The 25938-nt window shown below is 41.3% G+C and overlaps 1 protein-coding gene across 3 annotated transcripts; it reads left to right on the forward strand.

Annotated features, from left to right (window-relative positions):
• Positions 1 to 18536: 18536 nt before the first annotated feature.
• On the forward strand, positions 18537 to 25453 carry aktip (akt interacting protein). 3 transcript variants are annotated; one of them, XM_084017403.1, is made up of 10 exons: positions 18537 to 18694; positions 19431 to 19555; positions 21009 to 21220; positions 21351 to 21415; positions 21618 to 21718; positions 21987 to 22075; positions 22315 to 22413; positions 23420 to 23527; positions 23646 to 23706; positions 23931 to 25453. In XM_084017403.1, the coding sequence occupies exons 2-10, from the start codon at positions 19508 to 19510 to the stop codon at positions 24036 to 24038; spliced, it is 891 nt and encodes a 296-aa protein (XP_083873529.1). In that variant the 5' UTR covers positions 18537 to 18694; positions 19431 to 19507; the 3' UTR covers positions 24039 to 25453. The 3 variants fall into 3 exon arrangements, with proteins under 3 accessions (XP_083873529.1, XP_083873531.1, XP_083873530.1); XM_084017405.1 differs by having other exon boundaries at positions 21012 to 21220; XM_084017404.1 differs by having other exon boundaries at positions 18570 to 18694; positions 19434 to 19555.
• Positions 25454 to 25938: the final 485 nt, after the last annotated feature.

The following is a 25938-nucleotide window of genomic DNA, read 5'->3' on the forward strand; positions in this document are numbered from 1 at the left end:
CATGCATTTGTTTGTGGTGGTTTAACTGCATTTAAACAGCTCATTGGTTAGACCTGGCAGGTTATGTGAGGCGTCATTGTGTGTGTGTGTGTGTGTGTGTGTGTGTGTGTGTGTGTGTGTGTGTGTGTGTGTGTGTGTGTGTGTGTGTGTGTGTGTGTGTGTCTGTGTGTATCCATATGAACCCGCTCACCATTGCAGGAGTTTTAAATCATTGCCGATGTCAGAAGGGACACGCTCCATGCCACCCGGCATCATTATCAGCACTTCCTGGTGCCAAAGGGGAAGCATTAAATCCTCCGCACCACCCCAGCGATTGAGACTGTCACTGTCATTAACCTGAGGTGACGTCGGCGCAGGCCCCGCTCAGCCTGTTAGCCACTATCCCCGTTGACATCTACACACTGCTAACCTGCCAGCAACACAGAGACGCGTGTCTGTATATCGCTCGAGCCCCGAAAACCAGCCGGTCTCAGTCACTGCTGCCTTCTCCAGCAAAGCTTCACTATCGCAGTAATCTCTATCGGAGTCAACACTGATGATCTCAGTGAGTTGCAGGTGTTGGATTGTTGTCACGGGGCTGTGACAGCTAAATGAACAGCATGTAAATAATGGATCATAACAATGTGAGAGATCTATGAACGTCCAAATCTACATGAATTGTTGATGCTCTCTTTCAGCGTCTTTTATTCCAAAAATTATGACATTTGAAAGGACTTGGCGAAAAAAAAGTGTAATGTTATATAAATAATACCGTGAGGCTCACTGTAACGTGTTAGAGTGTTTTCCTTGACGTCACCTCTGCAGCCCAGCAGCGAGGCGCTTTGGTTTTCAGTGTTTTCATTCCATAATCCCATCATGCTTGTGTTTCAGTCATCCGACTGGCCTCTAAACAGCCTCCTCAGTGAGCGATTTACTTCCCTGTCATGAACACCAGTGGGGGGGGGGCTGAAGGAGAAGAAGAAGAAGAAGAAAGAAGAAGCTATCGACAGAACAGCTCTGGTTAAAAGTGAGGATGGCGACACCCTGTTTAACGACGGTGTGTATACTTTATGACGTGATTTACAGCGCCGGGGATTTTATTTTGAGGGATCCGACTGCCTTTCTCGCGTGATGATGAAGTAGCAGCGCGCGGATATAGGAAGTCGGCCAGTCTCCGGAGGCTTTGACCAGACATGTTTCCCCTCTTTCTTTAGCCCACAATTAGAAGCGATAGTCTCCCACTCCTACGACGGCTCCCTCTCCTCGGCAAGAGATATATTTATCTGAGGATAATTGGCCATTAAATCCTCACTTGACAACTGTGAAAATGCCACCCCAAGAGTAATCTGGCTGCCAGAAAATGACAACGGTTGGCAGAGCTGTCGACTGCTGGGAGCCACATCAGGAATGGATGGATCTATTCCACACACATGCACATGCAACAGAGCCGGCTGTCCTAATCAAATTCTGTCCTGTTCACAGGCTTATTTTTTAAAGGAAACCCCTCATTATGATCCTTATTAAAAGACAGGTCTCAGCACTGAGGATAAAACAGCATCCTTTTAAACCCTTCTGTCACTAAAGAGAGATGCACTTTTTTTTTTAGCTTTATTTATTTTCATTAACTTTGCAAGCTCCCTGCTTTGATCACTTGATCGGCGTACTCTATATTCAATTACGGGTGTCGCACTTCTTTGAAAAGCCCTTATGTAAAAACAAAAAAAATGGATTCTTCTTAGCATAGCGTCTGTCTGACTTGAGCTGATCCTTATCACACGGTTCAAAGAATCTGAGCTTACTAGCTTTTTTTTTTTGAGGCTGTCGAGAGCCTGGCCAAGGCAAATGAGAAGACAAGCGTTGCGCTATGAATTTCTGTCCTTTTTTCCGTCCAAGTGCCTTGGCTGTCTCACAAGCTGCTAACATGAATCAGCCTGAGCGGCAGATACAGTAAGTGTAATCATTCTCAAAGGATGAAGGCAAGACCAGATCTTTGATGGTGTTTTCAAACACTGGCCATAGTTGTTCCCCAGGTTCACATCTTCCCATGTGTGTGTGTGTGTGTGTGTGTGTGTTCCTGTATCACATCCACATCAAACCACTTCTTACATTTTGCATAAAAGGAAGACATCGACAAGGACTTCATAGAAAAGGTGGTTTCAAAAGGTTCAGGTGAGATTTGTGTTCGGGATCAGATGGTAAGGGGTTCCTGTTGTTGACATCTCGGATAAGCGCACGGCATTTGTGAGTTTTATAGTCTGGCAAGAAACCACTGACCATGACCGAGCGTTTGCCATGGGAATGCGAACATTATCTCTCACAGAGGAGGTCGAGAGGGGGGGGGGGTCTCCTTTTTCTTAATCTGGTAAACATGTGTTGGAAACGAAAGGCTGATTGAGTTACTGTATTTGTTCGGGGAAAGTGTGCTGTTGCGGCAGAAGGACGAGCTTCATCAAATAGGCTTTTCTGTCTAAAAGACTTCCCACTCCGATGAGAATGCCGTGTAGCCACTCCACTCCCGATCTAGTCCACAGCGTGACTCAGACACTTACAGCACAGCACCTGTGTATGAGGGGGATGTTGCAGGCTTTCAGACAAAGGTAGCAGATAGAATGGAGGGGGGGGGCACCGTGGTTTAAGTGTAGCCTGTCTTTTCAGATGTCACTTGCGTGGCAGATTCAGGAGGGTTACTCAAATCACAGCGCCCTGCCAGAGCATGTTACAGGAAACACCCATCTCAGATCCCCCCATTCCTGGAAGCTGAGAGCTTTCTCTGATATTATTCAGATGGTACCGGACAACAGGCCCCGAGGATGAAAAGAAATATTACTAATAATACAGCAGGCAGCAGGGAGAAATAAAAAAAAAGGGGTGGATTCCGCTCTAAAAGCTCCAGACTGTGTTGTTTATTAATTCAAAACAGTGTTTTCAGTTTCACAATCCGTGTTATCAAAAATTCCAACACTGGCTTGAGTGCAATCTCATGTCGGGGGAGATAATGGGACAGAAAGTATACGGCAGAGGTGAATAGAAGGTACGCGGCATAAACTATTCACCGGAGCGCATTAGGTATGAGGGAGAGGGAGCCGTGTTTCTGTATTTCCGTACCTCTTACCCACCGGTGACAACACCCAAAAAACAGACGCACTCGACGTTTTAACAGTTTGTCGAAGAAGCTTTTGTTTGTTCCATTGTGTTTTTTTTTTTTTTTTCTCCCTGTTGTTTTTCTACACTCGCTCCGTTCACATCAGTCCCTTTTACTCTGGAGGCTGCCTCGCCGCCCGCAAACAGGCGCACTCTCCCACTCGGCTCTGTTTGATGACCTACATTACATTCTCTTTGCATGGAGGTACAACGTGGCTTACATGTTGTGTGTGCATAAACTGCAGTGTAAATGACTCGAAACAAAAGGGAGGAGCAGCCGTACGGGGAGGGGGGTGGAAATGAAAGTGTGCGCCGTTGTAGGGGACACATTGCATCAAGAGAGCTCGGTGTAGTCTAAACACCGCCACTGAGGGTTTGTGTCACTAATGATGGCTTGGGCGGGAGCGACGCGTGTGTGCGAACGGCGCCTCGTATGTGAGCATGTGCTCATCACGAGTCCGTGCCTCACACATGAAACACGCAGCCAACGCTCCTTTGGGACCAACTGGCAGCCACTTCCTTCCTGTGGGGATTTTTGACAAGTTATATGTAATAACAATCCACAGCACATCTTCTACCTCGTTGGTGTGGGAGGCTTGAAACCGACGTGCATCCGTAGATGCAGGCCTCCCCCGAATGAGTTTCATCTGGATGGATGGTGAGCATATTTGGGTGGGCTTTGATCGCGATGCGAGACCCACATCATGGTTAAATCATGCACTCGCTTCTATTGTACGGTGATTGTGCTCAATAACCCCGGCGTGCTCCCTTAGCAAAAACCACACATGTTCAGCACAAAGTCAATTCCGCGATGTTCATCCAACAACAGCTCCTTTGATTACTGCTTCTTCTTTTTTTCGAGGCATGGGGCAAATTTCACCATCTGAGACCCAACGTCTCTGCAGTGTCTCAGAATACACCCGCGGCACTGGTGCATCTTGTGTAACGTGTCATGCGGACGTCTGTTCACTTGGATGTAAAAGCTCTGTTTTCTGAGAGAGCCATCACAGAAATTAAGCCCCTTCGTTTCCCCTCTCCAAAAAACTAAAAGTTTTGCTGTTATCCCTGATAGCAGCACTAAAGCAGAAAGCCAGTTAAGCTCCATTAGGAGCCCGCGCGCTGTGACGATCTCATTGGAAGTGCTGGATGAAAATTGCCCGGATTAATGTGTTAATCCACCTCTTTAAAATGCTAATGTCCATTTTATGCCCATTAAATCTCAGTGTGCGTTTTCTTTGATGCGTGCAATTTCTATCAATTAAACACAGAGGAGTGAAACAGGCAGGAGGGAGATTAGTTCCCTTTGCTTCGAGCATGAATTTCTCCTTTTGGTTTCATATTTATCTTGAACGGGGGAGGAGGGGGGGAGGAGGTTGTTTGGAATGGGTTTGTGAAATACAGAAGGAGCAACGCTGTGATATGAAGAATTCTGGGAGCCCTGCGAGCCTTTCACAGAGCTTGTAACAAACCCCCAAACATTCACTAGCATTCGGGAATATGTAAACATATTACTGAAGTGATTTTCCATTTCAAAACTGTAACATAACAAAATGCTTTCAATTTATTTTCTCCCTTTTTATCTGTTCTTTCCTCTCCTGATCTTACGTATATTTACCCAGCACACCCTTCATAACATTTTGTTTTTCTATGTTGACAGTTGAGTTAAGGGGGGAAAAGTTAAGTATATTATATTATAATTTATCTACCATTCATTGTTTATTTAAAATATTTTTTGTTGTTGTTTACCACTACAACATCACATAAAAACCTCCCCAAAAACCTTTTATCGAAAATGTCTATACAGTGTATTTTATAGTGAATTCATTTTGAATCAAGTGTATAATTCATAAATAGCTTCTACTTACATCACTGTTTTTGCTTAACAGAAACTTGATGTAATGGTAATAGCTCAATAATATAATGTAATAATGTTTGTGCCATATTGCCCAATGACATTCCTATAACTACCATTATTACTTAATGTATGCATTTCCCTCTGTCTCTACATAGCATATTTCAGCTCATTGTTTTGGTTATTATGGCCCACAACTTATTTGTTCTCAGACGCACCAAGCAGCTGTGACGAATCTCAGATGATGCCCTACACCAAACAGTATACAGAAAAGTTAGCAACTAACAGCAACATTTAGCAGCTAAAGCAGCAGATGTTTCTCTAAGAAGTTGGTGGAGACCAAAACGGAGGCTGAATGTTGGCCGTACACTTGTTAGGTGGCAAAAACACAGCTCTTAATTTGTGTTAATGTTACTTCTTCTCTTCTGAATGTGTTTCATATCTCACTGCAAACGCATATCTTAAAGGAACAGTGCGTAGCATTTAGGGGAATGTATTGGCAGAAATGGAATGTAATAATACTTGTAATGTTTCCAAATAAGAATTATTATGTTTTTATTGCCTTAGAATGAGCTGTTTATATCCACATATGGAGTGTCCTCATCATGGAGCCAGCCGCCATGTCTCTACTGTAGCCAAGAACGGACAAACCAAACACTAGCTCTAGATATGGCCATTAACCATCCACCAGTGTATTTACATGCTTGGCACACGGAAGAAGTTTCAGTTGGTTGCAATCTGTACTATGTGTCACCAAATCCTACACACTGCACCTTTAAATGTGATGTCAATTTTGTGTTTACAACTCAATGCACCCACAGGTGGCAAAAAAATGTTTAAGGTTTAAAATGTGAGTGCAAAGAAAGAAGGAGAGGAAAGGGGAAATACTGACTTGAGATGACAACTAATAGGTTTGCGAAGTGATAGTAGTAGTAATAGTAGTACTAGTAGTTATCGCTGAGGAACAGCTTGTGAATATTCAACTAATGCCATGTGCTTATACTGTACCCTGTCCAAGTCATTCAGATATCAAAAATGACGAAGTCCACAGTTCACAAGCTGTCGTTCCCATGAGTGCCTGAGTCACAATACTAATATACACACATCAGAGTGTTGGTGATGTGATTCAGAGCCATTGGCCCGTAACAATGACAAATCCATTTCCAGATTAGTCAGTGTGAAGCTCCAGAAAGCCATGGGTATTGATTATGGACCACGATCACAAATTACCGAGCTGAATCATGTGTCTGCGACAGCCTGCGGATAGAATAAGCAGTTTGGATAGAAACGAATTGCATGGTGAATCCTGTGGAATTTCTCTTCCCACAAATGGCGGGATGACTCGCGGATGCCCTCGCTGTTGTGCAAAGCCTTTTAAGACCAGGAGTGACATAGCTTGTCCAATCACAGAGGCCTCTGCGGCTGACCATAAAATGCTTCCAGATTTGTCACACACAGACACACACACACAGACTCATTGTTCGGAGTTAAAATGCTTCCAGTAAACTCGCATTTATCATGTGAGCACTATTTTTGAGGTAGAACGCAGGGAATGATTTATGGAGGCATTTCGACTTCTCCCGAGCTCGCCCTCCATCATGAGCAAAATATGCTGCCGTAAAAAGTAAAATACACCCTGCGCTACATGGTGAAAAAGTACTAACTCAAATTTTATTTACTCATGCGCTGTGTGACAAGCCGCTGTGTGCCAATGGAAGGGCCTACTGGCATTTTGGGAGGTCCAGGAAGCGATGGAAATAGATTATTTTTTTATGTGGACCGTAAGCAGTCCATAAAGACAACTGGAGATAAAGCCAACGCCTTAATTGCTCCCGTTTGCAAGAACTCCAAAGTCTCTTAGCTTAGCCAGGAAGTGCTGACATCTCTTATTTCTCCACCTCCTCCACCGCCACTCATCATCAACATCCTTTAATACTTGTGTTTAAACAACTAGGCCTCCCACTGGCAAAAGCAGCCCGCCCCCCCAGCGTAAGCATATGTGGACTATTCAGTGGGATGGGTAATTTATTAAAATCTACCTAATTTTCCGTGATATATCAAATCTCTGCTTCAGTAATCACAAGCCCCATTTCATTGAGCGAATTAGTTGCCCACTGGTCGGTGCGATCAGAGGCCTGGAAAATGAGGCCCGGTCTGGTATTAGAGAGTGTTCACAGCCTGCTAATGGTCGGGGGATGAAATAGACCTCCACAACATTCATTACGGCTGAGCGACAAAGTTGAGCGGCCGAATCACACGCGATCATTATGGAGGCCTCTTTAAACATACATGATGACAGACAATTTGCGATTATGGAGGTGTGTCGGGCTGAGGGGAAGATTATACTGATATATTGTTGCCGTATGATCAGAAACCAGGTTTGGGTTTCATATGAATCTTTCAAATCAGAGAGAAAAATTAAAACATTAAAGAGCTTCTGAATTTCAAGCATTAGCTTTAACTGACAAAACCTAGGGTGATTAATGATGTACCAGGTTCAGCATTTTGAAGTGAGCACGTTACTGTGTGAGCTGGAGGCAATCAGCTAAGATTCTAGCATAAAGAATGGAAGCAGGGTTAAACTCCACCGTCCACAGTTCAAAAACACTCCTACCAGCACCTCTAAAGCTCAGTCGTTAGCATAGTGGGAGTGAGCCTGGCTAGCTGTTTCCCCCTGCTGCCAGTCATTATGCTATGCTACACTAATTTCCTCCTAGCTTGCGCTTCTTACTCAACACACAGACATGTGAGTGGTACCAATCTTTTGAGAAAGCAGTACACATACTATCATATACACATAAAGTTGGAATATTTTGTTTTCAGACACAATTTAAAACAACATTTAAATGCATCACTTAAATCATCATTTTTGACCAGGTGCAATGATTACATTACGAAAAATGAATTCATGCATCACATTTGTTTGCCGCTATAAAAGACAAGACACATTTGTTCCAACTTGATGGTTGACCCTGTATTTGCATGATATCTGAGTGTTTTGATCATTTGGCAACATAAAAACCTGATTTTATGCATGGAAAGCTTCTTGGACTGGCATCCTTCATGTCGCCATTGATCTCTTATAGTATATAAATTGTTGGAATGCGATGGAAAAGCCACAGAATCGGGATCAATTTCAAGATATCAATGGCGGGCAAGACTATATCATTTGACACAGCTGGATGGAAAGACGACTGAGAACATCACTCTTTAACATTATTTCTTCCCGTCTTAACCCCTAATAGAGGATGACAGTAATCTATTCCAGGGTCCTGATCGGCAGCATAAACACTGGAATCCAGTTAGTGGTGTGGTCTCTCACACACTATGGCGCCAAACTGACTTTCAGCTTCTTTATACAAATGACTTACATTCAAATAAAGGTAGAATAACATTTTTACTTTTATTTTGGTCACATTGAATGCAATCATTCTTTTAAAAAAGAGCCCAGCAGAAAGTGGATCTAATTACTAGTATAGTTCTCTTCACATCTAGCCAAACCTCACAGACCATTTTTGCGTGGAAACAGACAAAAAGCCTGGTCATTGTCATGTTGTTCTGCTTGTTTTGGGGTTGAGGCTAAATTAGTTGCAACTGAATTTTGAGGTCACGAGTCGGCACGCTCCCTCGATGTTCGGGCCACCATTTGTCATTATGCAATTTGTCTTGCGCTGTTTTTCAACAAACAGGAAGTCCCCCTAAAACTAGCGGAGGGGCCCTGGCGAGGACGCGTCTCCTCCGACAAGCTCGCAGAAGAGGACTGATGGGATTGGACAGATTCAAGTTCATGTCTGATGGCTGGGACTTATCCCGTCCCCACTTTTCTCTGAGGAAGGAGCCAGCGCACTTGGACAGCGCTGCCAGCCACAATAGCACGTGAGAGATCTATCCCACATAAAAAACAAAAAAACATTGTCATTCTCGTACTCCTTGTGTCTCTGGTTTCTCTCCTGAAACACAAGCATCCACGCATTCCAATAAGTCAAGCAGCATTTTCTGGTTTTTACTCCAAGATTTCCATTACTTCCACTCCCCGTCTTTCCAGTGGTTCCAGCTGGTGTTGTGGGATTGCATATTGCAAGAGTGATCCTTAGGGGGAAAGCATTGTTATGGAAGTTGGGTCTACTGCACTAGAATCTATTCTGACTTCATTCAGCAGCCTCCCTGTCTTAACACCACAGCTGTCAGCGATGTCACTACATGATGAGCCGTGACACCGCCGAATCTAGCAACGCTTTGTCACCCTGATACATTTAAGCATTGGTTACAGAGCTCTGGCTCGACAAAGACATGCTGTCAAGTAAGGGAAGACCATTATCTGCAATAGACACAAACGTACAGGGGATCCCTGCAGACAGAGATGATTAAGGGCTAAGTGTCACACTGTCTTGGTGTACTTTTTTGAAAGAGCTCTTTCTCTTACTGTCCTCTTTACCGTAGCGCATCAGACTTATTCCCCCATCCCCTCGTGGCTGCTCTGAAGGGACGACCATGTTGGCGTACGATCCTCAAGTACTGGACACACACACACACCACTTCTCCATGAAACGACCAAAGATGGGCAAAATAAGGATTAACATACATGTGGAAATCTATCAGCGATGAGCACAGGGACGGCTAAGTGTGAGTGGGATCTGCAGTGATGGGAAAGTATTTGTGGAATTCACACGCAGGAATCAGAGTCTTGGTTCTCGGGGCTAAAATGATGCAGCTACGCCTCATTGACATGGGTCTGGCTGTTGGTATCTGATTTCCAAATGATGATTTCCCTCGCAAACTGCCAGATTTAGAAGTGTGATTCCCTCTGGGGCCTTTCACGGCACTGTGAGGCATTTGAATAAAGATGCCTGATTTGTATGTTGTTTTTTTTCATAGCCTACTGTATGTTTATCTAGGGAAAGATTGCAATCTGCATTCACACTTTTTCAGGATATCATGCCCAGAGCTATGACAATCCTGCTGCTTAAGGAACCGTGGTATTTGAAACAATAGTATTTTGAGAAATGCTTTGCTTTCTTGTGTCTGTCCAGAGCTAGCAGATGGTTAGCTTAGCTTAGCACAAATAATGGAAGTAGGGGGAAACTGCTAGCATGGCTCTGTTGGCAGATAACAAAAGCTCACTAATTAACTAGAAGGGTAAAATTGACAATTTTGCTAAGAGCAGTAACTTCCCGTCTCTGATGGTTGCCCAGCAACCGAAATAATAGTCATAACACCCTGTAAAATAGGACATTAATTAATTTTACACTTTACACTAACAACTAACACACAATAATGTGTGAATGAATTAGATGTAGTGCTGCTGATAGTAAGTTTTTGTGCTAAGTAAAGTTTAAAAATCGTAGCCCTATATTTACAGACACAAGAGTGGTATTGATCTTCTCCTCTAACTCTCCGTCAGAAAGCGAATACACTCATTTTCCAACAGTTTCTTAACGTGAGCGTGATGATTTGCATAACTTTGCCTGCCCCAGATTTTGAAGCCAGTTTGAGTGAGTGGGAAATACTTCAGTAACAAGTCTGCTTCTCCAACCTCGAGGCTACCATGAGCCCACATAACAGTCTGGAAGAGTGGCATTAGTATTCACAGAGACAGACAGACAATCAGGCTCCAGTTTTATCACTCAGCATTTGTAAGGATCAGATCAGAGACACAGCAGCAGTATCAATAAAAGATCTAATTTCCAGCTGCACATGAACAACTGCGTCTCTTTCAACCTACACTGTGGGTATCAATTGTGCACTGAATAATGAAAAGCAATTATGTAGCTAAACAAAGCCACGGCGGTAATAGGCTTTTGTTTTATTTTTATCCACAAAATGAAAATAGATTCTGCGGCTGTGTGGTTTTTCTTTTTTTGGGATCACTGTAGGTCACGCTCAGGACAGGCTCTTCCTAACACCAGTCTGCCTACAGAAATATCGTGATGAGAATCCAACGCAGATGAATTAGACGGCGACTTAGCACGGAATGACGGCGGAGGGAGGGGAAGTGGCAGACGATCTGGCTCAAACGGTGGAGGAAACAGAAGTAGGCTGCCTTGATTGTGTCTCGATTAATTATTCAACGGCCAGATTCTCTATCCAATGACCCTGGTAAAGAAGCACAAATTATTTAGCAAGCTGCCACATCAGCGCTCGGTGTGAGGACATGAAGCGCGGGCTCTCACTGAGGTATCATAGGAGGCATGTGAACCTCCGCTCGGGCTGTTTGCCGCATGACACACGGCCTCGTGGGTATTGATGGCTGCGTCGGGGCACGGAGGTACGGTGTCTCTAACCGGTCAGCCTGATAAGCAGGGTAAAATATACACTGCCATTCTTACCAGCGGTGAATGTTGAGATGCGACAGATGAAAGGGCGTCCTTCCTATCGCGTTTGGAAAAAGTGACACCAACTGCTTCGGGACAACTTGCTTTAAACAAATGTTGCTTGTTACACGGCGGGGAGTGGCACAATTACTCCATGGGCAGCATGGTGACATTGTTTGCAGATCAGATGCGTTATAGTTTAGAGAGGGGTCATAATATAGCATTTTTAAATACTCCAGCATAAGAAAGTGCGGCTAAAAACCGAACCCTACCCCGCATGGTCGTGTCTTTTTTTGGTGTCAGCTAGTCATGCGAGTGCTAAATCCAAATCGGAAAAAAAATGGTTTCATGTATAACAATGAAATATGTTGATGTATTTCTGCAGCGGTGTCACCGAGACAAAGTCCTGAACTTAATGACATACAGTGAAATGAGACAGCCACGTCTGAGAGCGTGATTGTCACCCTGTTATTTTTGTTGCTCTTAAAAAAAAAAAAAAAAAAAGAAGCCATATACTTTCCACAGCCACTCAAAATGTGTTATGATTTCAGAGCGTGCCAGACAGAGGACGAGAGAGAGAGAGTGAGAGAGAGAGGTTGGTTAGAGAGGGAAGGGGGGCAGGCTGTTTGCATACACATGTGCAGGTGTATGTGTGTTTGTACACTGTGCATGTGATCAGGAGTTAGCCTTGATCTTGTTAGTGGTGATTGGGGTCTCTGTGAGACCTCACACACTGGGCTGTGGGTGTAATTGCCCCTGGCAGGGCGGCCTGTAACCATGTGGAAGCTTAGGGAAGAGGAATGGGGAGGAGAGAGTACGGGGGCCTTTGTTTGCGGCAGCCGCCACATGTCTGCCTGTGTGGCAGTGCCGAGCTCCCGGGTGTGGAGGTTTGGCTTTGGGAGATGATTGTTATAGCGCTGGTGTCGGCTTTAAAAATGCCTTTTTAATGGGGGGAATGCATTGCACAGGCAAAGAGCAACGAGGTCTGGGAAGCCACCATCGCGGCGGCGGGGGTACAGAAGTTCAGCATGTGCTTGTGTTGGAAAAGGTTGGTTCATTAGTGGAAACAGCCTGCCATCTGCTGCTGGACACAAGAATAGCATGCTCTCCAGTCTCACGTTCTTAGTAAAGTATTTTATGCGATTCCTGCATGTGAAAGAGAGAAGAAAGAAACCTGAAATTATATGTAAAATGATCCTGAACTCAAATGCATACTATAGACAAAAAAGTAACATCTCTTATAACTTATAGATAAACTTTTTTTGTTTTTGGAGGTCATTATATTGATTTAAAAAATATTTGTATCAACTTCAGCCAGCTCTTTTTCACTTATTGTCTTTCCACACTCTAATACTGCATGTAAACAAACATGATGCATGTGTCATCAGTCGTGTAACTGTGGTTGTAAAGTAGCTTAATTAAAGATCCATTCAATACATGACCTTTTCCCACTTACCTCAAGCACTTCCAATGCTTTTCCTTAATGAACAAATGAATTATGCAGTAACCAAGGCTCCGCCAACAAAAGGCATTTGCTGCCTAATGTGTTTGCCTAAATAGCAGTGAAGAGCAGGCCTACCTTTTAAGTGGATAAGGTACCTCTGTTCAGCTTGCGGTAAGTGTCTAGTTTAATTTAATTCAATAATCCTGATAAATGAAATAAATCCCTTCTGGGACATCCATTCCTTGAGTAGTGAGATAATATAAAATGAGATTCGCCGAGAAAAAATTAGAACATTACGGTTGATTGAGCTTTTACAAAAAGCAGAAATATTAATACAGAGATCTTCTTTATGTTTATAATTTTGCAATAATGAATGAAGGCATCCATGTGGAAAACAATCAGAGCTCGAAATGGATGACAGTGATTGTGAGGCTTAGTGAAAGAAAGCATTAGCATTTCCACACACTCCCAATGCAAATTGTTTCACTTAAACTTTTTAAATACCATTTTGTGTTCTGACTTAATTTTAATAAGTTTGCAGATAAGGAAGCATAAGCATTGACTTGAAAGGCAGATCGTGAGTGTCTGCAACGCATTTTATTCACTATTTGACTCATGAGAGGAAAGGGGAAAATTGCAAAGAATGAAAGAACATGATCTTCTCCGAGAAATAATACATTTCTTGCTGAATCGAGATTATTTAAATATAATTAAAAAAAAATATCCATATCAAAAATTAATTTGAATTCAATATAGATGCTTGGATAATTGAATGCACTACTCGACACAAATTAAAACAGGCCTTTCTGGAGGCTGGCACAGCTTGTATTGAAAGTGTTTTACTGACATGCAGTTTTGCTTGGGCTGAAATCCATTTTTTAAACATATTTTGTGCTGTATATATATTTGTCATATTAAATGGCCAAACTAGCTCTATTTGAGTAATGACTAGGCTAAATTATTGTGGATTTTCAGCACCAAAACAAATATGATTCATAGTTCTTCAGAATGTTTACTTTAATAAAATGATCACCTTTATTTGTATATAACAAAGGGTGAGTTTAAGTAATGAGTTTAAGTTAATTAAGCCTGTAGAAGTAATAATTGAAATGGGTTTAAAGCAGTCTACAGCTAAAATGGCAACACCAAATCTTTTTGGACATTTTATAAACGTTAAGAGCATTTCAATTAATTAACGGTGGGTTCTAATCTTACAGAACCTTTTAGACATTTTACTCTAAATAATGGACCCAGTGTAGGTCTAATTCTGCTGTCCCTCTTTACCTGTGCAGAACTGTTTTTATTTAACCCCCGTCCCCCCCCACCTTACAGACTTATCACTTGTTTCCGCCAACTGCAGCCTCTTGTAAGTCAAATTGATTGAGTCGTCCTTGAACATCTGTTGTTCAGCCAAGCCTCAAAGGTAATCCCGCTAATGGCCCTCTAAGCTATCCACATAAACACACACATAAATAAAAAATGTTTCCAAAGAGATTTGGTCATTGACTTGCTGCTAATCAATTCTGCAGCCACATCTGTTGATGAAGGTTTGGGAAGTACAGAGCAAGATATATGTAGCGATCAATGCCTGGCACTACACCGGCCGGCCAATGAGTGACAGTCACAGCTCCATCGGGAGTCAACATTTACACACAGATGGACCGGGCCCGTCGGATGTCTTGGCAAACGACTTCTGTACACATTCACTCTCTCTCTCTCTCTCTCTCTCTCTCTCTCTCTCTCTCTCTCTCTCTCTCTCTCACACACACACACACACACACACACACACACATGCACACACACATGTACACAACAGTGAAACACTGACCAACAGAATGTTGTCCATCAACGACACAAGGGGGGAAATTACGGGGGCTTGTGTGAAGCGGAGTCAGTAAAGTGAAGAAGTGGCATTCCATAATTTGAGCTCTGGCACAGACTGATATGACTGCTGTTGGATGAATGCCACCTCAGAAAGCTTTTTTTTTCTCTTCTTCTTTTTAAAGGGAAAAAGGGGCTTTTCAAATAGCTGGCCAGGTACATTTAAAATATTTTGTCACTGTCACTTAATATAATTTTTATGGTATGGTGCTTTCTAACTGTATCCAAGATGTACACCCTCAGTTTAACAAGAGGGAGAAATGATGATTACTCAAACTGAGCAGCATTATGCTTAATAAAGACTAGTCGCCATATGGGGAATGATGATGATCACATCATTCCTGTGCAGAGTGAAGTAGCCGACAGTATGGCTTTCTACTTTTGAACGGAAGGACTGAAATACCTACCTCGACACAACCCTGAGAAAGTGTCAGAAATTTCTCACCTGGTCTTACAGGTAGAGAAATATCTGACAGACCGCGTTGAGCTTTTTTTGGGGATAACTCCTACTGCCGAGCAATATTCATAAATTTAATTTCCAATCTGCTCTCCTTTTATTAGTTTGGGTGTTATTAAATGAGATTGCTTCATCTTAATATATTTCCACGGCCCACGAATGTGGCTAGGAGCTGATATTCAAATGCAATAACATGGCCTGTACTTAGTGCATGGCACTAATAAATGCCAATGTATGATGCATATGAAGACGGGGGGCTCAGCGCGGGGAAGTCGCAGTGGGCAATAATAAGGCTGTGAATGTCGTTCGGAGGTGAGATATGCCTCTCTCCACCGCTCCTACTGCTCATATGCACTGAAGAAGCCCAGGTGACCTACATACGGAGATAGGCAGGTTGGGTGTGCTGAAGAGAGGGGAGGTGGCTGCTCATATTTCCGTGTATTTTATTAACTAGACTAGACAAATCCCAGAGGATTGTAGACACTACCTTCGGTGCTGTACGTCAGAGAGAACTATGTAAATCACAACTGTGTGACTGACCTTTAACCCCTCCGTTGGACGCCGGAGGAGCCTGACCTGTGGGATCCATCTTTGAGCAGACACCTGCACTGTTTGGTGGGAGAGAAAGACAAACAAATGATGAAAGAGCTACATGTATGTCGTAGTGTCGCACGGTCGCGTTGTCTCACCTCTTGGCCTCCGCGGGGTTAAAACTTGACGTCTCTCCCTTTTTTCCTATTTTATCGCTATAACCTGACAACTGCTATTGCAAAGATTGCAGCTTAGGAAGCTTAGCTGCAGCAGCGAGTGACCTTTACTTTTTATTATGAATATTTCTATTTCATCGTTATTATGGAGTGAAATCTATGCATATGATCAGCACAATGGATTTCTTTTTCATTAGTTGTGTAAAATGCCACTCAGTGAGCGGAGGGGCAGCCGGCCAGATTACCCCCTCTCCCCCCACTGGAGGGATCTGACAATTAGAATTAATATGCGTGGAGCTTTCCCCTCTCCATTTGTTGGCCGAGGTTTTCCTGGAAACTTTATCAGGGGTAACATTATCGAGAGCTTTGCCAAGAGCTTCTTCATCATGCTCACATCCGAGCCTGCCCAACACTTGTCACTGTCAATCACAAGGTGATAATACACCGATGATTCTCTCATTTGGTTTAATAAAATCTCCAGGCTTATTTGAACTGCAGTCATTACAGCAAATAATTGCTGCATTGAGGTTTTAGCCAGGCCATAGCCTCGGGGATAAAGGAAGACTATTGCTATATGAAGGGTTTGGCTGGGGTTTTTTTTACCCTTTACTCCCTTGTTGTTCATATTTCTAAAATGAATATTACATTTGAATCTAGATTTGACTTTCTTTATTCAAACTAACATTGTTATTGCATATTATCTATGTGGATTCATATTTTTTCCACTTTTTTATGTCTATGCTGTCAAGACAGCTTTCACCAGGGATCGCCAATTGTAAATTTTAACTGTCATTTAAACCACATTGGGGACCTGAATCAGTGGGCCTTAAATTCTCTGAAGACACCGACCGAAAGAAGGGAACATATTTCACGTTAAATTTGAATTCCAGCTTGAAGGTAGCTGGAAAATGCGGCTGAAAGCCACAATCTATAAATCTTTCAGGAACAATCAGATGAAAAAATATCTTATTACATCATTGAGCTACATGGCAAACATAAAAAGGGATATGATGCTGATGCCTTCTATTCAAATGTGTGCACTAGATTTGCTGTAGGGTAGCTTCAAGCTGCACCTTAGTAATGTCAATACAGTGCTTCTTTAAACTTTACTATTATTTTAATCAAACTTAATTGAAAGGGAATGTTCTTTGACCTCCTCCCAATAGCAGTTACTGTAGAAAGTCCAGTATAAAAGACAATCCAGCTCCAACAGGTCACATATTCAATTTGTTAATCCAATCTCCTCAGTTTAATTACATTCATTAGTAGATCTGTTTGACCAAACAAGGTCACAATAGTTGATGGGATAAAAAAAATCAATGTCAAAGACGGGGAAAAAACTCATTACGAAAGCAGTGGTGTGGATATTTGCACCCTTGTTTGTGTCAGACAGTTTATCTCAATGTCGATGAAGGCAAATCAGGCATAAACTTATTTGTTTTGAGGTGGTCTTTGATTTGTACATGTCAAAAGAGTGATGGTGACCTTGTGTTGTTGGCTGCCCCAATAAAGAAGCAGGACACTAATTACCTTTGTCAGTGAAGTGTACTTGGAACAATATACAATCAGATAATAATAATGGAGTCAATAATTTGTATTTACTCTGAAACTTGGACAATGTCATTTCTCCCAATTAATGCAGTCACCCATGCATTAAATTAGTTTTTTTTCCTCACCCAGAAAAATAATTAGGGGTAATTGTTAGGAAATCAATCAATCAGCAGAATGAACTGCCAATGAAGCGTGGTCAAAACTAAAGAAATGTGTGAAACAGATGGCTTGGATGCTCCTTCCCCTCAAGGGACTTTTGCAGTGCAGTACACGGACACATTCAAATTAAGGCAAGAGAAAAGTGTGTTTTATTTTTATATTTATCAAAATGCCCTGAAGCACGTTTGCAGGGAAACTGAACAGATAATGTAAAAGATGAAAATATGCATCAAAAAAGAAATAGAAAAAGAACAAAAGAACACAGTGATCAGATTGACTGAATGTGCAATCCTCTCTGTCAAAAAGCTCTTTTTATAAAATAAAATCTCCTTTTCATACAAGACAGAAAAGATTTCATAGTTAGACTTTAACAGGATATTAAATGTTTTAATTGGTAGCTCTACTGTATATAACACCCAATGAAGCCCATATGATAAAAAAGTGCAATAGTTCAAAATTGACCATCCAGAAGAAAACAGCAAGACTTATTTTTTTCAAATGGGTCAATACAATTTGGGGGAAATTAATTAGCTATTAAAACAGACATAACAGACTTTTAATAACTTAACTTTTTCTAAGCCAATCAATTAAAACATGGTCAACCTGACAGGGTGGTCACGGGGTGATAGATAATAAACCAACAGAACTTTTTCACAGCAGATATCGTGACATTTCATATTAGAAGAAGCACAGGTGTAATCAATAACACCACCAAAACTGCATTCTTCTTAAATGTGCTAGGTTCAATGCCAATAATGTTCAATGTTCAATAAGTTCCATCAGTGTTTTTCCTGCTATTACAAGACAAATGTCTGCTGTTAAGATAAAATGAAATCAAATTTTGTTTTTTCGTTCTTTTTATTCACAAAAACAACGGTACTTTCCGTTTGATTGACAGCAAAACAGTCTCCCATCAGCTACTTTTTTCCTTTCACGTGATGGAATCGGCAGCGAATCAAATGCGAGAATGTTCACCCCGTAGACCAATGAAAAGCTACATTAATACAAAGAAACGCCCATCCAATGTAGATTGACCCAAACTCCCGTATGTGTATGTGTCTGTCAAATTATTTAGCTAGCCCATGTTAGCTGGTTAGCCGGAATGACACCCAAAGCAATGGCGAGCAGCTGAGCAGTTTCTGTGAAAATTACACCGGGACACACGTTAACATCTCTGTTTAAAGGGACTTGTACAGCTATATAACAAACACGGTAAGTTACATCGCAAAGCTTTCTTAAACGCAAGGGCTAAAATTAAAGAATTAACGTTAGTCAATTTGTTTGCAACGCCAAAAGGTAGCATATTACGCTAATGCTATATATAACCTTAAACGAGATAAAGCAAGCAGGTGAGACAACGTCAATGTGTTGGCATTGACTTTAAATAGCCTTACGCCTCGAAGGAGTATTTAGTCAGATATCCAATTGTCAGACAAAGTTAATTTAGTTAGACTTAACTAAATGTAGGTCAATATCGTTTGCTAACGTAACGTTAGCACTGTTACGGTGAATGACACGATAGCTCGATATCCTGTCAGAAATGTCACGATATTAACAGCATTGTATTTAAATTAAAACACCGATCTCTACTGTTGCCACCATATAGCAAGCCTGCATAAATGAACGACCGACTTTTTGAGCGTCAACCACAATACAGCTGCTAGCATAACGTAGCCATGTTAGCATGAAGCTAAGCTATCCCCAAACAATCCCTCGTTTCAGACCTGCGCAGAGTTATAGCTGAACGATTGTCACGTTGTACCGTCAGCGCTTAACGTTAGGACTTTTTAATTTTAAGTGTTGGCTTACGTTAGATGACATTTGATCGACATTAAGAACTTGTGTGTGTGTCTGTTTACAAGTGTGTATTTGACCTGAATTGCATCAGCAGTCACTTCATCGTTTCAAGTGTCTTTTTTTTTTTTAAATCCCCCCTTCTCCATCACAGCAGTGGATGGCCCCGACAGCACTTGTCGTGGGACCTACATAGAAAGAGGGACACCAATCCGAACCTCTGAATGAGTAATGAACCTAAACCCCTTCTGGAGCATGTCTGCCAACACAAGTCGTAAGGTAAAGTTAAACATTGAACCGCAATTTGCACATGACAGACTAAACATTCAACTACTTTTCATTTTCAAGAACATGATCGTATGCTTCACTCTTTCACTGTCCAGATAAAAATATTTTATATTGATCTTAAGATGATCATATGCCTGCTGACTTAGTTAAGAGATTCCTCCAAAGGTCTTATAGCATCATTTGTAAAAATTAGTATGTTTGTTGGAAAAACCAGGGGAGATGAAACTATGGATGGGATGATATAGGATTTTTATCGCGATATAAGACACTCATAATAATCATTAGTTGATTGTGATGAATTTCCGTTGTCAGGGTAGTCTTAAATATCGTCACGACTGACTTCTAACTTATATTTAATCTCGTACATCTTATTTAAGATGATTTCATCCCTTTTAAATCTTATCTGTGATGCAATAAAAATTAACAAAATGTAAAATGATTTCAGAGTTTTAAGCATATTTAGATGATTTTTGGGATAAGATAACATCACGAATATCGCAATTATTTTGGCCAGGATAATCTTGACATGAAATTTCCATAGTGTCCCATGCCGAGATTAGCTGACTTGTGCCACGGGATTGTGATGTTCTCTCTCCCAATTAATCAGAATATTATCACCTTCAATCACACCAAGCGGCCTTAATTATCTGTTTAATACTTTGTTCTCTAACAGTATTTGTTTGAGCACAGCAATTTTATTTGTGAGCAACCTTCATCTGCACCTGTTTCCACTTGTATGTATTTTCCGCGGAAACTCAGTAAATGGGGAATTAATAATTAAGTTGAGGGTGTTCTCCACTTTCTCTATTCTGTCTCTCAGTACAAACTTACTTGTGTTAGTTGTTTAGTACAGTCAAACAGTGCTAGACTGATTTTCCACAAACAAAGGGGAGGGGAGGGACATTTTAGTAAACTTGTGCAACCCGAGTGAGGTAGGGAGGAGGCAAACAATGTACCTTGAGCATGGGTGTGAGTTAATTTTTTTCCTGCCTTGTCACTGGGGCATTTCAAACATTATGTGGGCAAGTCTGACTTCAATGAAAATGCTGGCTACATCTCATGCATTAGCACACAATTAACTGTGAGCATTCCTGGCATACTCGTAGTAGTCATCAGCAGAGTTGTGGCTCTCTGATTCATTCCTGGCATCCAGCTACTGTGTGCTCAGTGAACAGTGACGCTGTACTGTTACTATTACCATTTTGAACAGCACTAATAACATAAAATGATCGCTGTCCTTGGAAGTATTTGCCCTCGTCTAGACATTGCTTCCTGATACACTGCAAACCAGATGGTCAGTGTAACCGGAGAGTTTGGTCACAGCACATGGTGAACTTGGGCACATTGGTCTACTCCTGAGTGTGCATAATGGGTCAAATGGTTAACTTCCCTAATGACCGACATGATGTTTTGAGATTCCTGTTATATTTCTCCTTCAAAACAGCAGAGAACTGACAGCGAGGAACAGAGTGGGCACGGGGAGCAGAGAGCCAGCCCAGCCCGACTGCCCTTTGGCAAAAAGCAGCTCCCACCCATTCCTAAGAATGCAACCCCGATCACCAAACCTGCGTCAATGGGCACCCCAGTCCAGTCAGCCAATGGCACACACGCCTCCTATGGTCCCTTTTACTTGGAGTACTCTCTGCTGGCTGAGTTGTAAGTATTGGACAACTGTCAGCATATGGTTCAAAGTATCACTGTAGTCTTGTACCCAAGAAGAAAATACCTTCCATGGATGTTTCTATCCCTTTTGTATTGGTCTGACTTCTTGTCATGTGACCTACAGCACACTGGTGATCAAGCAGAAACTCCCTGGAATTTATGTCCAGCCATCCTACAAATCGGCACTAAGTAAGGCCCTTCTCTTTAGAAGTACATGCCTTTATGCACTGATAAAAAGCTACTTGTGGATTCCTTCATGAATGTTGAACATCTACTTTGTAAACCAAAATATAACTACATTAAAGCTAATTGTTATGTGCATTTACACTGGTTAGTTATTCTATGTTGATGGAATTAAATATTCTGAAATACCATGTGTCCCATTGTTTAGTGTGGTTTGGGGTCATCTTCATCAGACATGGCTTGTACCAGGATGGAGTCTTCAAATTCACTGTGTATATTCCCGATAACTATCCAGACGGAGATTGTCCTGTAAGTATATTGTATTTCTTTTTTTTTTTTTTTTTTTTTTTTTACTGTTTACAAATCATGTCATCTGGGAATGTGTTCAGTCATTTTTAAATTGTTAAACTACACATTACTTCAAGATAAGTTTGTTGACCATTAAAGATAAAATGATAAGTAGGACTCTTGAAAGTCATAACAAGTGACTGTTGACTTGATCTTTTTAAATAACACTTTGTCTTACATAACGGTCATAAAAATGCGTCAACCATCTCTTCCTTATGCTTTGTTTCAGAAATTAGTATTTGACATCCCAGTCTTCCATCCTCTCGTGGACCCTGTGTCTGGAGAGCTTGATGTCAGAAGAGCTTTCACCAAATGGAGGTACACTCGTTGCTTTTATGCTTATGCAATATAGTCTATATTCTTTTAAAACATGAATTTTTAAGTGGACACCAAAATTTGTTCTGATACATTTCATCAGTCAGAGCAACGTTATGAATGAACACTTTCAGTATTAGTTGTCTCGCATGAAAAAGGGCACAATCAAGTCATGTGATGCACCCGTATTACTGGCAAAAAGGTTTAAAGACGCTGTCAACTGCTTGTGTTTATTCTTGTAGACGGAATCACAACCACATCTGGCAAGTCTTGATGTACGCACGTACAATCTTCTACAAGATCAATACCAACGAACCACTCAACCCAGAGGCTGCTGTGCTGTGAGTGTCTCAAGAGATGAACCATAAAAAAGTGATACTCCTCCACCCTAGTGCTGTCTGAACTTACTGAAGAATAAGGATATCTTTTTAACAATATATAATGCGTTTTCAAAAGATTTTCTTTTACAATCAGAACACACGCATAAATTACCAAGCCTTTCATGAATACCATTTCATTTGTACATTTGTTCATTCAGTTTGTTTGACTAATGAAGAAATAGATTGTATTGATAGCTCAGTTCCATCATGTATCCCAGTAAGCCATGCCAGCGAGCGCAATACCAGGACCCTCAAATAGCTCACCTAAATGGAATGCAGCTGTCGTTGTTCTCAATTTCACCCAAGCCTTTCCTGCTGACATGCCAAAATGTCTGCTGTGAAATACACTCACTTGCCAGTTTATTATGTACACCTAGCCACATGAATGCAGTCTAATACAACAGTCCTGCAATAAATTGTCCCTTCATAAAGGTAATAATCGTCAGCTTTTGCTGAAACCTTTTCAGAGAGGTGTTGATTCACTAGTACAGTCATTGAGACTGCAGATGGTGGTGCTTTTGACTTGTATTGCATAGTTTTTGTTATTCCACCTACCCTCATTGATATGAATGTAAAGAATAATGGACACGTGTCAATATAATGCAATGAGATGGAGCAGCAGTATCACACCTTGTCACTGCTTTTTACCATATAAATTCAAATAAACCACATGTACGATAATTACTGTGTACAGGCCTTTGCGCATGAAATTCTAAAAAAGATGAAATGGTCTTTACTCTAATAGAAAGGGACATATTTCCCATGTTTCTATTTATTTTTCTTTCCGGCTGCCTGCCGCAGCTTTGTACATGTAGCTCTATTTTTCTCTTGGCAATTCATATTCCAGAGGCATATGCACTTCTTTTAACCTCCTTGGCAACAATATTGCTTGGAGTTTCTTTAGGTTGTAATTAGAACCCATTTCTCAATTGTGTCATGAAGCCTAACTGTTTTATTTTCTTTCCAGGTATGAAAAGGATGTGCAGTTGTTCAAAAGCAAAGTAGTGGATAGTGTGAAACTATGCAACAGTCATCTTTTTGACCATCCCAAGATAGATGATCCCTACGCAATAAGGTGGGTATTATTCGAACATTCCACAACCCCTCACCACAACAAGAAAACACACCCTGTAATCCGATTTTGAAAAATGTTCTCTCTCAATCTCATATGGCCACTGGTATCCCTTCCATAGTTTTTCTCCATGGAACCCAGCTGTTCACGAGGAAGCAAAAGAGCGGATGTTCACATACAAAGTAAGTTTATTTATTTGTATTGTCCTCTCAACTACATAACTTAACCATCTCAGTGTGTTTTGATTGTTTACAAGCAAGACGGTGCAGTCTACTGCAGTTCTCCTCTCACAATTAAAACCCGAAAGGTTTGGGTTTACGCTAGAGTGTGTGTGTGACCTATAAGTGTTTTGATTGGCTGAGTCGTTCCTGTTATGCAACTGCTAATTTGCCTTTTGTTGCCGTAGAGACGCCCTGAGGATCACCATAAGGGAACACAGGTGTCGGGGCTGTCTTGGGTGAAGCCTGGATCAACGCAGCCCTTCAGCAAAGATGACAGTCCTCCCCAGAGCTGAACCTGGACTGTCGATGTAGCAGTCACTAGAGGGAGGCCCATGCATTGGAGGCCACGCAACTGGCTTTCCTCAGCTGTTGATGTGAACTGGATCCTTGAAACAGTCGGGAGAACTTTATGTTAAACCTCCACATTAAAGCGCAGCTTTGAAGCTTTGTAGGCATCTCCTCAAACAGCTTTAGGTTAAGGAAACAACATTTTTATTAAGTAAATTGACGATGACAAATGGATGTCCCAGCAACCTCGTTTAGGCTGTGATGCAATCAAAGAGCTTTCTCTGTTAGATATTCAGATCCATGCACATGTTGGGCTAGGTGATACAACATACTGTCCCAAAAGGAGCTGAAAAGTATGAGTAAAGCATTCATGCGGTAAGTATAGTGGACTACATCATCTCTACCACTTGTTGAAATGGGCTCAGGACTGTTTGTTTGTCAGACTTGGAATGTCGTCCGTCACAGCTGTGTGAATGAAACCTCTTAAACATCACCCCGCTCGTTACCCAATTAGATTGACGAGATATGTTTTATATTTGTTTCTTGTTGGACAATGATTTCTTCTTAATCCCACTGTGTAAACTATTGTCTTACATAGTTCCTAATATAAATATATATATATATATATAAAGCAGAGCAGGCAAGTGTGGTTTTAAATGGGATTCTCAATAAGTAAGCTCACGTATTTTATTTTTGGCAGACTTTAAATAATTTTGAATGTTTTCTGGAACCTTATGGCTAATGGTTATTAAAGTTATGATGTGTAAATAATTGATGCTGTGCTAAGCTTTTACTTTTAGAGACCTATGTGCATTGACTTTGGATTTTGTGTATTTTTTTTTTTATTATTATTATTTTTGCAGGCTTCCTTACAGATGTTTTTATCACAAGACAAGTTTTCCCACAAAAGTAAGAAGGAAAATCAGAAATCTATTTTGACAGTTTAGTTATCAACCAGTTTATGTGCAGCACAAAATGGAGTTTTGTCCAGCTTTAAGAACATACCATATATCTTTTCTGTCCGTAGGCAAATGTTTCATCTGTAAAGGGCTCTGGCTAAATGTTGAGTAATGTTGCCCAGCCACTTTCAATATGCAAATATTGTCAAACTAAGGGTCTGGGTGGAAAGGATGGCATTTTTTTTAATGTGTGTGAACCCTAGAAGGAAATGTCTATTAGAATGGCAGATACGGTGCTGGAACCCGTTAGATCTATTTATAGCTGCTGTGAAAGGCAAGGATGTGAAAATTTCAGTGTACATCACAGGCTGACATTTGGGCAGTCCACCTCTTCAAACGTGTGAGTTTTAATGAGTTACATGTGGATTCATTCCTGCTCCGGTTTGCTAAAGGTGTTGCTGCGTAGATGATGAGGTTTAAATGCTTTTCTCTGAAATCAATAAACTGATCAAACGTCAAAATTGGAAGTGTCTTCCGCTTTTGTCAGACACCGCTTATCAGTTGACTCAGACCAACTCTTGCAGTGGAGGTTGTAAGGGGGTCAAAAGTAATTGTTTATATATACTATATATGTATAGTCTACCTAGGACGGTTTCACTTACAGTATAATGTGTAGTCACTATTGCACAGAATCATGTATTATATATTTTACATACAATTAAAAAAAATAATTATAGGAATATTGAATTTAACTATTGAGAATACCTATCCAGAATACCTCCGGTCACTGCTCGTAAAAGCAAGACATGCATTGCATCAAAAATGCATTCAAATTGTTTAGTTTTAACATGAACACACTTTTTTTTTTAATTAAGGACGAGTAGCCATCAAATTGTGCGGTATGTTGCGCAGTCAGCCACCAGAGGTCGCTATGCACCCACAGTGGAGAGCGGCTCTCCCACCCATGTCACGTTTGCATTATGGAAAGACTCCGGTGCATGTGCGA

Source organism: Eutrigla gurnardus (assembly GCF_963514095.1).
Source record: "Eutrigla gurnardus genome assembly, chromosome: 1".
In the NCBI taxonomy this organism is placed as follows: domain Eukaryota; kingdom Metazoa; phylum Chordata; class Actinopteri; order Perciformes; family Triglidae; genus Eutrigla; species Eutrigla gurnardus.

What these genes read in the sequence shown, in the direction of transcription:
- aktip (XM_084017403.1), top strand. Translation starts at nt 19,508, where the DNA reads ATGAACCTAAACCCCTTCTGGAGCATGTCTGCCAACACAAGTCGTAAG. An exon ending in GATGATCCCTACGCAATAAG is followed by an intron (nt 23,528 to 23,645) that starts GTGGGTATTATT and finishes TCCCTTCCATAG; the next exon opens with TTTTTCTCCATGGAACCCAG. An exon ending in AGCGGATGTTCACATACAAA is followed by an intron (nt 23,707 to 23,930) that starts GTAAGTTTATTT and finishes TTGTTGCCGTAG; the next exon opens with AGACGCCCTGAGGATCACCA.